The sequence below is a fragment of the Apus apus genome, chromosome Z (genome assembly GCF_020740795.1).
Source record: "Apus apus isolate bApuApu2 chromosome Z, bApuApu2.pri.cur, whole genome shotgun sequence".
NCBI lineage: Eukaryota > Metazoa > Chordata > Aves > Apodiformes > Apodidae > Apus > Apus apus.
In genome coordinates, this window is record NC_067312.1 from 77,660,740 (window position 1) to 77,676,597 (window position 15,858).

Here is a 15,858-nt window from a genome sequence, read left to right on the forward strand (position 1 = left end):
CCCGCCCCGCGCCTCGGCCCCCGCCCCGCGCCCGCCGGACGGAAGTGACGCCAGCGCGCAGCAGCGCGCGCGCGCGGCCTCGCGAGACGGGGCGGGGCCTCCCCGCGCCCCGCCCCCGCCGCTCGACATGGCGGCCGGAAGCGCCGGAGCCGCCGCCACCTGGAGATACCGCGGGGACCCCGAGCCCGGGCAGCCGGCCGCGCTGGGTGAGGGGCCGGGGCAGGGCCGGGGGCAGGGCCGGGGGCAGGGCCTGGGGGTCTCGCCGCGCTGGGTGAGGGGCCGGGGCAGGGCCGGGGGCAGGGCCCGGGGGTCTCGCCGCGCTGGGTGAGGGGCCGGGGCAGGGCCGGGGGCAGGGCCCGGGGGTCTCGCCGCGCTGGGTGAGGGGCCGGGGCAGGGCCGGGGGCAGGGCCCGGGGGTCTCGCCGCGCTGGGTGAGGGGCCGGGGCAGGGCCCGGGGGTCTCGCCGCGCTGGGCGAGGGGCCGGGGCAGGGCCCGGGGCAGGGCCCGGGGCAGGGCCCGGGGCAGGGCCCGGGGCAGGGCCCGGGGGTCTCGCCGCGCTGGGTGAGGGGCCGGGGCAGGGCCGGGGGCAGGGCCGCGGGCAGGGCCCGGGGGTCTCGCCGCGCTGGGTGAGGGGCCGCGGGCAGGGCCGGGGGCAGGGCCCGGGGCAGGGCCCGGCGGTCTCGCCGCGCTGGGCGAGGGGCCGCGGGCACCACGGGGCTGGGGAGGGGGCGCGGGGCCGGGCCGGGCGCGACCCGGGCGGTCTGACTCCTCTCCCGCCGCCCTGCAGTGCAGTTCTCCAACGGCCGGCTGCAGCAGCCCGGCGCCATGCGGTTCACCGTCTACCGGCACCGGGACACCGCGCACCCCCGGAAGAGGCACCGCAGGATCCTGGTAAGGGCCCGCCGGTGTAGCGGGGGGCTCGGCCCTCATCGCGCCCCGTTCAGGGCTGCCCGCTGCGGCCCAGCCCCGCGCCCCGGAGGCCGGCCGCTCCTCAGCGGGGACCCCGGCGGTCCCGGCGCGGGTCGGGGCCTCGGGCAGGCGGGTTCTGCCGAGCCTGCCGGGGCGGGACCCGCCGGGCAGCGTGGATGGGCTCCTGGGATGCAGGGAACCCAAGAAGGGGACGCCTTAATTAAGGGCATCAACACGTGGGGAGCAGCGAGGTCTCCCTCAGAGCCAAATACCAGCGTGTTTAGGACATTCTGGTGGATCCCTACCTGTGTGTCCCCCAGCAAAGGTTGGGCTTTGGACGTTTATGATTTAATAACCTAAAAGGAAATAATGTGTGAAAAATAAAAGCTGTTACTTAACAGCTTGTCAGGTGCATTTGGTTACAAAATCTGTACTGTTTGCACAGTAAATTCTTTACCAGGTTTTGTTAAATTATACTCCAAGGTGTTTTCTATTTCAATGAAGATAGAGCTTCAGAGAAGATGTAGGGTCCTTTTTGCAAGGAGTCACATGGACAGACAAGCAGTGATGGGTACAAGTTATTCCTGGGGAGATCCCTATTGAACACGAGAGTTTTTACCCTGAGAATCATCAGCCTTAGGAATAATCTCCCCAGGGAACTGGTGGATTCCCCAGTGTTGGACACTTCTAGGATTCAGCTGGTGCTGGGCTGTCTTGTCTGGACAAGGAAGGTTGGACCAGATGACCATTGAGGTCTCTCCAATCTGGCATTCTGAGATTAAAATCAGGTGCTTTGTGCAGCTGTTGTTAAGTGTTACAGCTGCTTACATGCATGATTCCCTCAAGGAATAAATGACTTTTCAGCCAGAATCCCCAGTAGAGCAGAGACACGACCATTCAGGAGCACATCTGGGTGTTGGAGCTGTTCCTGCAGTGCCAGCTCTCTTTTTCAGCCAGTGAGTTGCAGGCCCTTGGCAGTGCTGGACCTTTAGGTGGGTCTCTGGCAGTTGCAGTTTAAACTGAGTTTTCTTCTGGGTTGCAGGGCAGCTCTGCCCAACCTGTCCCTGCAGCCCAGGGTGACACCTGGGAGGTTTGTCCTGGCTGGAAGCTTGGAGCAACTCTCAGCTGCCATACTAAGGACCACAAAGCATGGACATTGTGTCTTAGTCTGACTGGCAGAGAGGCCTGGTCCATCTTCACAGTGACTCGGAGGAAACCCAGGCTCTTTCAGAAGCTGCTGCTCCTGGATTGAGGTGTGGTGATCCCCACAGGAACATGTTTTGGCTGGTGACACCTGAGCTGGCTGCACAGATCAACACCACATTACAGCTCATGTCTTGGCAATGGTTCCTCATCTATCTGTACCAGTGAAACCTGACGTAGAATTACATGTCATGGGTAGTTTCACCTTCAAGAAATGTTGTTTGTCTTTTAAAGGTTTTGACCTGATGGAAAGCATACCCAAAATGGGCAAAGTCTGGTTTGCTGACGTATGGCTGGTGTCCAGTGCCTGGGAGTGCAGCTCTGTGGGGCCGCCAAAAAGGCTCTGGGTGCAGAGAGGTTTTCCACAGCCTCTTTTCCAGGAATTCATCTTGTTTTTCAGGTCTCAGAATCCGACAGGCTTTCATATGTGGGTAATAACTTTGGCAGCGGAGTGATGAAGTGTAACTCCCTGTGCAGGTGGGTGTTCCTGGCAAAATGGGGTCAGGAACAGGGAGGTGGGAGCTGAGGGATTGCTCAGACATGCAGTTTCTGGTGGGCTCTGTTAAAGCTACTTGAGAAGCTCCCACTGAGGCCACTGTTGGGATCAGGAGGATTGACAGGAGACTCCAGCTCTGGCAGCTGCAGTTAGTGCATGTGACATTCCTTTGGGGGGGGACCTTTGAAAGGTCTTGTGAAGGAAGGGGTGAGGAGCTGATTCAATGTAGCTGAGACCTAAGAATAACTGCTTTTAAGGAACTCAGAAATTAAGATTTTGCCAAGATTGTCTTCTGCTACCCAGGAAAGCCCTGGGTCATGCATCACCATTTAGCCCCAGGGCTACAGCACAGTGCTGCTCTGTGTCCCACCGAGTTTTCTGTGCCTCTGTGAAGGGAAGTGCTAGTCGAATTTCCAGGCTGGACCTGCCCTGGTGTAAGGACATGACCTCTGCAGCATTGGGGCAGGTCCCTCTGGCCTCCTAAGGAGCGTTTTGTGTGTGAGATCTTTGCTGGTCTCCAATGGGAGAACCACCAAGTGGGTGGAGAGCCAATGTGGCATAATCTGGCCTTGTTTCAGCCAAGGGTGTTCCTTTCCCCTTTGATGTGTGTTCCTGTTCCTGCTCCCTTCAGTGGTGTCTGTGCCTGCTCTGCTCCCCAGCTCCTTGCACCTCCCTGTGCCCTGCTCTGGGCTGGCTGTGTCTGACCAGCTACAGGTGTGGGGAGAAACTGAATCTTGAGGAAGAGGAGGTGCTTCCAGATGTTCATGTCCTGGGGGCCCTGTGTCCTGAGTAGCACTTGGCATTTAGGAAGCATTTCTTTACTGAGAGGGTCATCAGACCCTGGGACAGGCCAAGAGGGGAGGTGGTTGGTGCCCTAAGCTTTTCAGTCTTTTACGAAGCATTTGGACAATGTCCTCAGTAATTTGCTTTAACTTTTGGTCAGCCCTGAATTGGTCAGGCCTAGATGGTCTTAGCATAGAATAGCATAGTTTGCATTGGGAAGGGACCTTAAACATCATCTAGTTCCAACCCTTCTTCATGAGCAGGGACACAAACTGAAATACTTTATTCTCTTCGGTGATTCTGTAAAAGGAACTGGTTTCACCTCTGCAAACAATCTGTCAAAACATGCTACTGCTAAGCTTCATTCTTCTTTCTGAGAAGTGGGACCAGAGGAGTTGGGCCTTCAGGTGTAGCAGTGTTCAGTTTAAGGTGCTGTAGCTGAGGAAATGAAGCAAGGGGCTTCTTCTTCTTCTTGAGATAAATTCAGTTTAATGAGTATGTATGAGACAGATATCCATTCAGTATTATTTCTAGGCATATTTAGTGCTCTGATTTCTGAACTCTTCACATTGCTGATAGTGGCTTCAGTGATTCTTGCCTGCACCTCTGGAGATCCTGAGCTATGGAAACCAGCAATCAAACTGACTGCTGAGAGAGGTGGTCAGCTTCAAGTACCAGCTCTGCCTTAGGTGTGCATGTGCCTCAGGATCCCCAGAGATGCAGGGGAGAATCAAGTAATTTGCCTTTCTTTCAAGTTTTCTCACCCCATCCTTCTGTCCCTTTCCTCCCACACCTGCCTCTGCTGCCTGCATGAGGATTTTCTCCAGTGGTGAGGATCTTTCCATGGCTCTTGGCAGCTGTCAGCCTAAAACTGTGCTCCCACAGCTGCTCCTGTGCCTTCGGCAGGGAAAAGAAACTGACTATGAGCAACCAGCTCTGTTTATCCTGAGTGGGAAGTCCATGAGTCTGCCAGACCTCTGGGCTTCCTGGGGCAGCTGGTGCTGCCCAGAGATCCCTTCTGGACAATGGGTTGCTGCAGTTCCCTCCTGAGAGCAGTTGTATGGAGAGTGTTGCTTCCACCAGAACAAGCAGCCTGTTGTGGCTTCAGAAGTTGTCCTGAGTGGTAGGAAGATGTGTCACAGAGCAGGGCAAGCTCAGGCACCAGTCAGAAGGCATCACATGGAACCAGCTCCTCTGGCTGGATGAGAAACTGATGCCCTGGTCAGCCCAGGGTGACACACAGCTGGTTCCTCCTGGGACATATGAGGAGCAGCACAAACCATTTGGGCTTGTCCCTCTGAGGTGTGGGAGGCAAAGTTTACCCAAGAGAAATTACCCTATTTTAGAGACAGCAGAGTCACATTTCTGAGGCGCTCTGAGGACTTCAAGTAACTCATACTAAGTACAGAAATGGCCACAGGGAATCCAAGCATTAAAAAACCCAGGCAACTGCATAGAAGCACTGGAAAACCAAGGGTCCTGGAACATCAGGCAAGATAAAAGAGGACAGCACTCTGGCACCTAGGTTGTGCATTTTGGAGCCAATTCAGCTGTCTTAAGACTTCTACATTTACTTTGAGCAAGAAGTCTATTTTTTATATGTAAATGCACGTTGCATTCCTTGGAGGTGGCTTGTGTTACTGTGGGGTTCCCAATGTGCTTGGAAAGCTTGTATTTGCAAGGCAGATGCATTGGCACGGGATGGGGGTACCCGTGGCTCTGCACCATGTCCTTCCCATCAGTGGGCTGTCTGGCTAGGCCCTTGCCTCTGTCTCTCCCCAGGTATTTTGTTGGCGTGTTGGACCAGGACTCTGGGCAGATGGAAGTTTATAATGCTGAAATATTCAACATGCAGCCCCTGCTGTCAGGTAGGGCCGTGCTGGGCTGGGCCTTGGCAGCGCTCACTACAGCCTGGATGGGTGTGCTCCAGCTGCCCCCTGCCTGCCCCCCAGTGCCTGCCCCTGCCCCCTGCCCTCCTCCCCCCTTTTTCCACTTCCCCCCTTCCCCGCTCCCTGCCTGCTCCCCATCTCTGCCCTGTCCTTTTCACTCGCCTCAGGCACTGCATTATGTGAAAAGCAGGAGGAAGGTGAAGTGCAGGGTGGGGTCTAAGCAAAGAGTGTTTGCGGTGGGAGAGGCAGGGCTGAAGCAGTCACCAGGTTGTCTGTGGTCAAAGGAGGGGCAGCCTTGCCTGGCCGTGTCTGCTGAGGGAGGCCTGACAAGCTGCAGGTCAAGGGGCTGGATCACTGAAAAGGAAAAGAGCTTTTCTGCAGCAGAACTGCTTCTTGCTGCTGAGCCCAGCAGGATAACCCAAGGAATACAATCTGTGCAGGAGCTGGGTGTTGCTGCAATCCATGCCTTGTGCTTGGAGGCTTGATAGCAATAATTGACCTGCTTCTCCTTATTGTTCTAGGTGCATTCTCTTCTGTTGAGGGTGTTCTTTAATTGACAAAGTCCTGTGGAGGAGATCTTGCAGTGTTGTGCCAAGCCTTTCCACCATGGATTAGAGCTGGCTGTGACTGCTGCAAGCCACCTACAGTAACTTCTGTTCTTTTATAGATAACTTGCTACATGATGACACAAAGGATTATCAGAAGAAATCCTACAGGGAGAAGGTAAAGCTGAAACCCCAGGTCATGCTCTGTCATTATCTAGCTAACAGGGGCGGGTGATGCTTGTCTGAGGCAGTGATGTTTGGTTTACTGCAGAGTGGGCCTGTGCAGATTGAGCTCTTTTTGGGCCCTGGAGGTCTGTGAGGCAGCGTGTGACCAGTGCCCAACTGGGCAGCATCGTAGTGACTGTGTCAGTCTTGATGACAGCCCCAGTGTTGCCCCCCATGCAGAGCAGTGCTTGTCGTGTGGTTGGGTTGTGTTTGAGACTGTGAGTGTGGAGCAGGAGCAGGTGAGCTGGGTTTTGCTGCAGTGTCTGCAGCTCAGCCACTGCTCTGTCCCCCTACAGATGGATCTGTGCATCGAGGCCTTTGGCACCAGCCGGCAGAAGCGGGCGCTGAGCTCCCGGCGGATGAATGCAGTGGGCAGTGATGTTCTGAGCTCTGCTGTGACCAAAGCAGCAGCAAACATTATAGATGCAAAGGGAGTCACAGGTGAGAACCTTGGGGTTTGGTGAAGGCCATCAGGAGGGCCCTGTTCTGCCTGTTCCTTGCCAGGTGTGGTAGGAAGAAGAAAGGGTTTTTCTTGGAGTGACCAAGGAAGCAGCTGTTCAACAGCTGAGAAGGGCACGTGTGGAGGAACCTGCAGATCTTCCTGCTGGAAGAAGAGCTGTTTCCTTCTGATCCTGCTGGACTTAGTGTGAGAGATGCCTGAATGAGAGAAAGTCCTTGTCACATCACTGCCTGTTGTGGGCTCTTCTGGGAGTTCCTGGAGATCAGTTTGCTGGGATAAATGCAGTACCTGGTGTGAACTGGGACACTGAACATTCAGTAGCACAAGGGGCAGTGGTCCCTGGGCCTTGGGAGGTCAATGTGGGAGCCTGAGGGAGCCTTCTTGCCTTGGAGAGTGGTGCAGCCCTGGAACAGGTCACAGAGAGGTGTGGAGTCACCATCCTTGGGGGTTTCCAAGCTTCAGTAGGACTGAGCCAGGGCTGCCCAGATCCAGTGCTGTAGCCTGTTCTACTCTTAAGCAGGAGGTTGGACAGGAGACCTCCAGACATTCTTTCCACCAGCATTTCTGGGATTCTGAGTTTCATTTGCTACCAATAGGAGAGATGTCTTCTGACCGTAGAACCCATCAGCTTTCATCCCATGTGTTCCAGGTTGGATACTGAGTGTGCTCTCAGAGCTGCTTTGTGCCAGATGGGTGTCCAAGGGAACCCAGGGGCCCTCTTTCTGCCCACCTTGCAGTCAGGAGCTGCAGAAGCAGTGACCAGTTTGTCTTGGCACATTTCTTTCCTAGGTTTTTCTCTAGTCTGGAGTGGCTTTTCTAGATTTCCAGGAGCAGGAAGTTCCTGGCAGAAGCAATAGCAGCAGTGTGAAGCCCACAGTGCTCAATATACAGCAGGCACAGCAGAAGCTCTCGGCCTTTCTGTGCCTGCTGGAATGTTTTCTATACAGTCAGCACTAGGTCTGGCAGTAATGAAACAAACAGGGAGGAGCTGCAGCCTTTCCCTTGCTGCTGTCCCCAGTGAGATAAACTGGACTTTTAAACCTGTGACTAAACTGGGTGGATTTGCATTTAAAGGAAGGATTTGGGTCGTTGTTGTATTTTTGTGTTTTTGTTTGCATCATCCAAATACTTTTTTTTTCCTGCTACCCTCCAAAGCTTTGATCCAGGACATGGCCCAAGATGATGTGCAGAACATCTCTGTCTTCCTCCCACCGTGTAATGAAGATGCTGACAAGCCAGAAAATGTTTACAAGTTTGAGGACAGTATCTTTTTCTGTGACAAACACCTGTAAGCTTCAGTGTCAGGGGTCTGGCCTGTGGGAGTGAGTGCTGCCAGGAGTGTGAATGAGCCCAACCTTCTCACAAGCCAGAAGCTGAGAGGAGAGACATGATTTGCTGAGATTTTTGGGCCTGTCAGTCCCATATTCTGCCTCTTCCCTGCAGAGAGGGGGATGCTGTACCTCCCTGTTGGCTCCACTGGGAGTACTGGTGAGGTGAGCTGTGCAGAAGTGACTTCTGGTGGAGCCACAGTCCTTTAGAGGTTGTTGTTACTGGCCAGCTTCCCAATCCTGTCCTTGCAGCCTGCCTGTTCATAATTTCCCTCCCTCCTTCCCTGCCCCACACCTCCTAAAGCAAGAGTAGACAGAGCTTATCTCACTGTGGGCTGCTCAGACCAGAGGGGGGAGCAAAGGTGTGCTCGTTGTGTTCTTTAAAATCCTCCCAGTCCTGTCCCCAGCAGAGTATGAAGCGCTGCGGGTTCCAGCAGCAGCCTTTGCTAACATCACTGCAGAGGAACTTGCCAAGAAAAGCGAGGAGAGAAGGTAATGCTGCTGCAAACATCCTTGCCACAGTCCAGGTGGGCCCTGTGGAACTGTCGTTTTTCTGAGGAGTGGGTTGGTGGCTGCCAGCTGCACAACAGCCAGGCTGATTTCTTCAGGGCAGGGGGAGCATATGGGTCCACACAGGGCAGAGCAGCACCTGCCCTGGGGAAGATGGGTGCAGGTCAGGAGGTGAGGACATGCTGTGGGAGTTGCTGTGCTTGGGCAGGCTGACAGCCCAACACATGGAGCTGTTGAGGCCTTGTGCGGAGGGGCTGAAGTGAGCAGGAGCAGCACAAACCCGACCTCTGTCCCTGTGCTGCCTGTGCCAGGGCAGAGTGGGGGTGACACAGGGAGCCTGCAGGGCAGTCACCTCCTTAGGAGCTGCACCCTGAAGGGGGCTGGACCACGTGGGCATTGATGGGGAGGTCTGCTCACTGAGCAGCTTCCTGGGCTACCCATGTCCTTCACCAGGGAACTCCTCAGACAGCTGAAGTTACAGTTGTGTCCTGTCCTCAGATGATGCAAACTGGTTCCTGGTTCTTTCAGCCTCATCTTTCCCTTCTTTCTCCTTCAGCCACTGCTGCTTTGTTCTAGAGGAGCTGAAGTTCCTGCCTGCTGATGAGAGGAGCCGAGATCACAAAGCCCGATGCCTCTGGTTCTTGGACACCCTTATTAAGTTCAGCTACCTGAAAGTGATCAAGAAGAAACGTAAGAGACTTTTCAGCTCCTTCATTTTTACACTTTAATCCCAAGCCAAGAGGCTGGAAACCATCAGCTCTTTCCCTCTTCCAGCCTCCCTGTTCCAGGAGCAACAAGCACACAGTTCATAATACTTCCTTTTTATCTCCTTTTGAGAATGTTTTCATCATGTGTTGCTTATTATCTCAGTGTTTGCACCATAGTGCACATACTTCTGTTTTCTTCAGGATCTTTCTTTTAAAATGGCAGGAACCACTGCTCTCAAAAGCACTGCACAAAATATTTTGTTTGAGGTTTTCCGGACTTCCCATCTCCCACAGAACTTGTGTATCAGAGTCTCCTTGTCAGTGCTGAAAATGTCCTTGTCAGCGTTGGCAGTGGCAGGGGTGTGAGGGAGCAGGAAACATCAAGCCTGTCTGTAAATGTCTTCCTGCATTGCTGGAGACACAGAAGTCACTCTGCAGGGCTTAGTTGATGTGGAAGTGGATGTGGAAGTGACTGGTCTTGGTGCTAACATGGGTTTGTTAGTGTAGTTTCAGTAGCATTCTGTGACAGGACCATATGTTAAATACATGCCCATGTTTTAGATTGTGCAGTGTCAAAGCGAGAGATCCCATTTGTAAAGGAAAGAAGCTGTTGGGAGCCTCTCTGACCTGAAGAATAGTGAGACCTCAGTGTGCAGGCTCCTTCTAGGTTCTCTATGTCACTAGGAAGAAGTGATAAATGTCACGGTAAGGAATGAGCTGTTGTGATAGCTGGAGATGGGCAGCACAAGGAAGAGCAAGTATTTCTGATTCTGCTGCAAAACCCCTTTCTGTCCTAGATCCAATGGGTCCTGAATGTCCTCACATTATTAGCAGGAAACTCATGAAGAATTTCACTTCACTGACCTACAACAATGGCAGGTAAGGAACTTTGTTTGCTGTGATGTACCTCAGGTGGAGAGTTCAGCTTGAAGGTCCTTGGGCGTGTTCTCAGGAAAGCTCCTGCCTCCAGTGAAACCTGCACAGACCAGGCTGGGGGTGTGCACTGGTCACCTCGTGCTGGGCTGACACCCACAGCCCTCTGCTCATGTCTGTACAGACCAAAGAGCTCTGTCATGCCTTTGTCCCATCAGCAGTGACCACGTTTGGTGTAGAAGGCAGGGTGTGGTCCTGCCATGGTGGTCATCCAAGAAAAGCCACCAGCCCTCAGTTGGAGCAGAGGCTGGGGAGCTGCTCATGGTCCTTTCCAGCAGTGTCAGAACCCCTTGCCCCGTGCTGGGTGTTGTTTCCCTGCAGTCACGAGCAGGAATGGTAGCCCAAATGGGGCGGCTTCTGTCTGAAGGTCCAAGCCAGTGAAGAGCAGAGGGAGCCTTCCAGGGATCTGCTTCCTGTGGGTTGTGTCTGAGATGCTGTTAATGCCCTCAGAGCAGCTTCCCTTTGCTTTCCTCTTGCAAGGACCATCCTGCCAAACAACTGAGGTGCCATCAGTTGGTGATTTTGTCAAGGCTGCATCGTGGTAACAACAGGGCCTGCACTTCTAAACAGAAATGGGGGCATGTGAGGAGGACAGATAAGCTTCTTGGGCCCCTCTGATGAGAGGTCTCTGTTGCTTTGATCTTGGTTTTGGAGTATAGGAGAAGTTACTCAGGTCTGGCTGGGTCTCCAGTTCTGCCTGCACCTCATGAGGGTTGTTTGGGGTTCACTCCACATCTCATGTTCTCCCTCTTGCCATGCAGTGTCCAGAACTTGGTCTCTGCATCAATGAAGGCTAAAATCACAGCATATGTCATTGTACTGGCTCTGCACATCAACAACTTCCAGACAGACCTCACCCTCCTGCAGAACGACCTCAAGCTCCAGGAGAGCAGGTGAGTCACCGTGTTTGTTCACACCTGCTGAAGGCTGCTGTTGTCCTTAAAAGAGCACCTGGGGAATGAGTGCTGGCGCTGCTCTGGCACCTGAGTCATGCATGAATACTTGCTGGCAAGGCCCTTTCCTTGTAATTGGACTTCTGTGACCTTGCTGAAACTTGTTTTGAAGCCCTGATCCTGGTGAAGGAGTTAAATGGCTCAAACTCTGAAAGGGCACTTGTTGCAGAGAGGCCTTCTGGTGCAGTAGGAGGCTGTTCAGCTGCTCTGCAGGGAAGGAAGCAAAGGCAGGCAGCACCAAAATGGGAAGCTGGGGCTGTTCCAGGACAAGACCTTGTCCACTGCCTTCCAACCCCTTTGTGTGCCCGACAAATCACATCTCCTCACCTCCCCATTCTCTGTGCCCACCCGTCCTGTAGAGCTGCTGGGGACTGGTGGGTGTGGGGGCAGGTTTGCAGCTGACCTCAGGCTTACTGCTCAGTGTTCACATGGAGCAATCCCTGCCCTGAAGTTCACCTGCCCCAGGCTTGGCAGGCTTGCTGATGTATGTGGGGATTTTCACCAGAGCATCTTGAGGAGAGGCTGTAGGCAGACCTGCAGGCCCATGTGTTGGACATGAGGACTGGACACGTGGGGCTGGTGAGGGTGATGGTTGATAAACACCTTAAGAAAGGACCCCTGCTGTGGTAGTGCTGGGGCAGCTGTTCTCTAGTTTAAAGTTCTGCAGAAGGACAGGTGAGTGTGGTGCACCTGCTGCTGGCTGCAGGATCTGGTGTTCCAGCAGGTGTCAGCCCAAGCTGCTGCTGGAACTCTGCTGTCCCAGCCCCTGCTGAGGAAGTGGGGAATGGAGCAGTTCCCACCAGCCAGCCCACTGGGCTGGGGAGGTCCCAGACATCATCTCAGCAGCAGCTCGTTAGTTAGGAAGTTAGTTAGGAAGGCTGTCAGAGGCCTCGTTAGTGGCTGCTGGGCCATGCTTCTCAGTGTCCCCCTCTCACCTGCCTACTAGTGATGCCTCCAGCTCAGCCACACTGCTCTGTCTGACAGGGATTGTCCTGGGGGAGTGCAGCTGGGATGGGGCTGCTGGCAAAGTGCTATGGATTCCACTGGGGGTCCTGGTGGTGAGACCCTGGCCCAGGTTGCCCAGAGAAGCTGTGGCTGCCCCATCCCTGGAAGTGTTCAAGGGCAAGTTGGATGGGGCTTGGAGCAACCTGGGCTGGTGGGAGGTGCTTGCTCATGCAGGGTGGTTGGAACTGGATGATGGTCTTTTGAGGTCCCTTCCAACCCAAACCAGTATGTGATGATTCTATGAATTTACTGCATTTGGACCAACATTGGTCTTTGATGAGTACCAGTGGGTTTAACAGCGATGTTGGCTGTTGGCTTCCATCCATTTTTCTTTTTTTCTCTTTGGAACTAAGCTTTTTAAGGAAGCCAGGTTGGTTTTCAGAGTTGTTTTGTTCTTAACTGATGTACTGGAGCTGGGAACACAGGGCATAGGATGTTGAGAAAAGGGTAGAGGAGGCTGCGACCTGTCAGAAAAGTTGAGGAGAGACACAGCCCTGAGCTGCCTGATGGGATGATCCTTGTTTGGAATGGTAGGTTTGGCTGAAGGACCCTTCCCAGACAAATGTGCTGCTGTTTCAAATATAATTAAGTCAGCTGGGAGGATTTGGGGGCTTGTGTGTTCTTGGGAGCCCAGCTGGGGCCATGGCACCAGTGTCCCTGTGGGCTTTCCTTCAGATGTGCTTTGTTCTCGCTGACAAGCCTCCAGGTGTGTTCTGGCTTGTGTAGGGTGAAGAGCTTGCACAAGAAGGTGCATCTCAAACAAGCCCCTCTTCTCACAGCTGGGGATGGTGAGTTTTAGTGGCCAAAAGGAGGTGCTCATGCTGTGCCAGGCTCCATTCAGGGTGCCACGCACAGGAGAGGACTGCATCAGGAAGCAAACATGGGCTGCCAGCAGCAGCTGGAGACAACTAACCTGTAGGGACATGGAGAGCAGCATTTTGTTTTCTGCAGTCAGCTGCCACTGACTGGGGCAGCATGGGTTTGCCCTGCTCTCCACGTGGCAGTGTCACAGTTCAGGGCGTTTTGGCCACCCCAGGGAGGCTCCACCCTATTGTCTGGATACTTTCAGCTTTTGTCTCCATGGTGTCCTGGAGATGCAGAGAGCACATCTTCTCACTGGGGCCTCGTGGCTTCTCCCCTGAGTGAAGAGGCTGCTCATCTGGTGTGCAGTGTGTGCTGCAGAGGAGCCACTGCGGTGCTGATGGGGTTTCTCTGGTGTTTTCCAGGATGCTGGACATCACCAGGGCCCTGCGGCTGAGGATCTCCAAGGCAAAGGGGCTGCCAGGACTTGAGAATGATTCCAACCACAAGCTGGGCACCCTCTCACTCCCCTTGCCTGTGCCAAAGGCATCAGTGGACCAGAGGAAGCGCAAGAAAATGAATTAAAGTGTCTGGCAGGTCTGAGCAGGGGTGAAACAGTTCCCTCAACTGCTGCTCTGCACACTGAGCACCACAGGAGCCCTTGGTGTGTTGGGGTTGGCTCTCCAGCCCCAGCACAGCCCCCTGCTGAAACCCTGTCCCCAAGCTGGGCTGGGACAGGTGTTCAACTCATTAAACTGCTTATTTTTTCTATTTATGTAGTCAAAGCTGAAATAAAACATCTGCTTCTTTCCACGTCTGTATGAGAACAGAAGGATCTAGGTTGTGTCAGAGCAAGAGAAGGTGGTTTGAGGCTGCAGGTCCTCCCTTGGCGCTGGTTGGTTCTGGCAGACCTGTCAGCTTGTGGCCCGTTTTGCTCCTTTTTCACATGTGCAGAATAGAAAGCATAGAAAGAGTCAGACCAAGCAAGACATGCACCCAGGTTTGGCTCCATGTGCCTCTGTTCCTATGTAATGCTGTGTTGAAAAAGTGTGAAGATGCAACACAGATAATTATTTCTGCCACTTCCTCTCTGCTGGCTTCTTGCCGGGGGAGGGAGGATCATGCTGACTCAGAACTGGTGTCATCTTCAGAAAAGGTGATTAGTTTGAACCCACAGCTGTGGGTTCCCAGTTCCTGGGAGAGTGATTTCTGTGCTTGTTTCTCTGCATTTTCAGTCTTGTCCTGTCACAGAGCACTAAGCTTCACTAAGCAAGGCTGTAGGAATCTGGGGCTGGTGAATATGTGAGGATCTCAAGGAGAAAAAGCTTGTGTGCAACAGGAGGAGCGTGGGATGTCCAGAGTAGTCTTTGATTTGGGGGGGTCTTTGCTTCAGATGGCAATTTGGGTTTAGTACATGGTTTTGGGGTTTAAGGGTAACTCCTTAACTGCCTTAATGACCCACTCTTCTCAACTCTCATTAGAAGTGATACAAACATCTGGGTAGAGGATAATTAATGCCATGGGAATTACAGGCTGCAGGTGACTGACAGGTGTGTTTGTATCACAGAATGGTGGAGGTTGGAAGAGACCTCTGGATGTCACCTTCTCCAACCCCCCTGCTCAAGCAGGGCCACCCCAAGCCAGGTGCTCAGGGCCAGGTTCAGGTGACTTGAGTATCTCCAGTGATGGAAATTCCACAGCCTCCCTGGTCACCCTGTGCCAGGAGACGATCACAGTGAAAAAGTGTTTCCTGATCTTCAGGAGAGGGAGCCTCCTGTGTCCTGGAGTGCCTGTTGCCTCTGCTCCTGTTCCTAGGCAGCACTGGAAGGAGCCTCGTCCTCTTCATGCTGTCCCTGCAGGTGTTTGTACACACTGATGAGACCCCCTCCGGAGCCTTTTCTGCTCCAGGCTGAACAGTCCCAGCTTTCAGCCTGTCCTCACAGCAGTGGTGCTCCGCTCCTTCACCGTTAGTCCTTCACTGGTGTCTCCAGTTTGTCCATGTCTCTCTCATACTGGGGACCCCAGAACAGGACACAATCCTCCAGGTGTGGCCTCACCAGTGCTGAGCAGAGGGACAGAGTCACCTCCCTGGACCTGCTGGAGATGGTCCTGGTGCTCCTCACACTGCCCAGGGCCTCCTTGGCCTCTGCTGCTCAGGCACGTTCCTGGCTCATGTTCAATGTTGTGTTCAGCAGGAGCCCCCCTTGCCTGGGCAGCCCCCAGTGTGTTGGGGTACAGGGAAGCCCCCCACTTACCCAGGCCTGGCTCTCAAGTCTTCAGCAGAGTGAATTTGCTCAGACAGCTGATCTGGCTGGAGATACTTTTTGTGGGTTTTCTAATTTTCATTAGCATCTGGGCAGTGGCTCTGACTTAGGTGGGCATGAAGTACTATTCTGAGATAAACAATTAGTTTATCCTCATTATCTAATTCAACTGCACTGCTGTGGTGTTTCAAATGGTTGGTATGAGAAAAGAGAAGGCTCCAGGGAGACCTTGGAGCACCTTCCAGTACCTGAAGGGGCTCCAGGAAAGCTGGGGGGAGACTTTAGACAAGGGCAGGAAGAGATGTGACAAAGGATAATGGGTTTAAACTGGAAGAGTTTAGGTTAGATATTAGGAAAAAACTTCACAATGAGGGTGGTGAGCCCAGGGAAGCTGTGGCTGCCCCATGCCTGGCAGTGTTGAAGGGCAGGTTGGATGGGGCTTGGAGCAATCTGGGCTGGTGGGAGGTGTCCCTGCCCATGCAGGGGGCAGGACTGGGTGGTCTTATGGTCCCACCAACCCATCCCATGATCCTATGATTCCATGATATGAGCATGGGAAGGGGAGCAGATGTGGATCACCCTGACAATGCCATGTGTTTGGATGAAAACCCACCTGCTGGTGCTGTGTGCTGAGCAGGGAAGCAGGAAGCAGAGGTCGTTGCCCAACCAAGCAAGAAGTGATGATGCCCTTTTACATGACTTGGAGCTGGTTGCAGAAGAGATAAGGACACGAATATCCCATCGTGACACCAGTGCCGTGTGCAGCAGGGCCTGTTCTGACTGTGTCTGGGAGCAGCACCCCTGATCCAGGATGGGTGGTTGTCCATGTAGCCCAAAGGGGAGATCAG

General features: G+C 53.9%; 1 protein-coding gene across 1 annotated transcript; it reads left to right on the forward strand.

Moving 5' to 3' along the window:
- The first annotated feature begins 119 nt into the window (after positions 1 to 119).
- POLR1E (RNA polymerase I subunit E) lies at positions 120 to 13,559 on the forward strand. Its single transcript, XM_051643539.1, has 12 exons — positions 120 to 206; positions 787 to 890; positions 2,512 to 2,588; positions 5,173 to 5,258; positions 5,947 to 6,002; positions 6,346 to 6,490; positions 7,665 to 7,772; positions 8,233 to 8,329; positions 8,904 to 9,037; positions 9,852 to 9,933; positions 10,749 to 10,880; positions 13,172 to 13,559. The coding sequence occupies exons 1-12, from the start codon at positions 128 to 130 to the stop codon at positions 13,329 to 13,331; spliced, it is 1,260 nt and encodes a 419-aa protein (XP_051499499.1). The 5' UTR covers positions 120 to 127; the 3' UTR covers positions 13,332 to 13,559.
- Positions 13,560 to 15,858: the final 2,299 nt, after the last annotated feature.

Bases quoted from the DNA above. Each gene is read 5' to 3' on its own strand.
- POLR1E (XM_051643539.1), top strand. From the start codon at position 128: ATGGCGGCCGGAAGCGCCGGAGCCGCCGCCACCTGGAGATACCGCGGG. The intron at 207-786 runs GTGAGGGGCCGG...GCCGCCCTGCAG, and splicing joins CGGGCAGCCGGCCGCGCTGG to TGCAGTTCTCCAACGGCCGG. The intron at 2,589-5,172 runs GTGGGTGTTCCT...GTCTCTCCCCAG, and splicing joins AAGTGTAACTCCCTGTGCAG to GTATTTTGTTGGCGTGTTGG.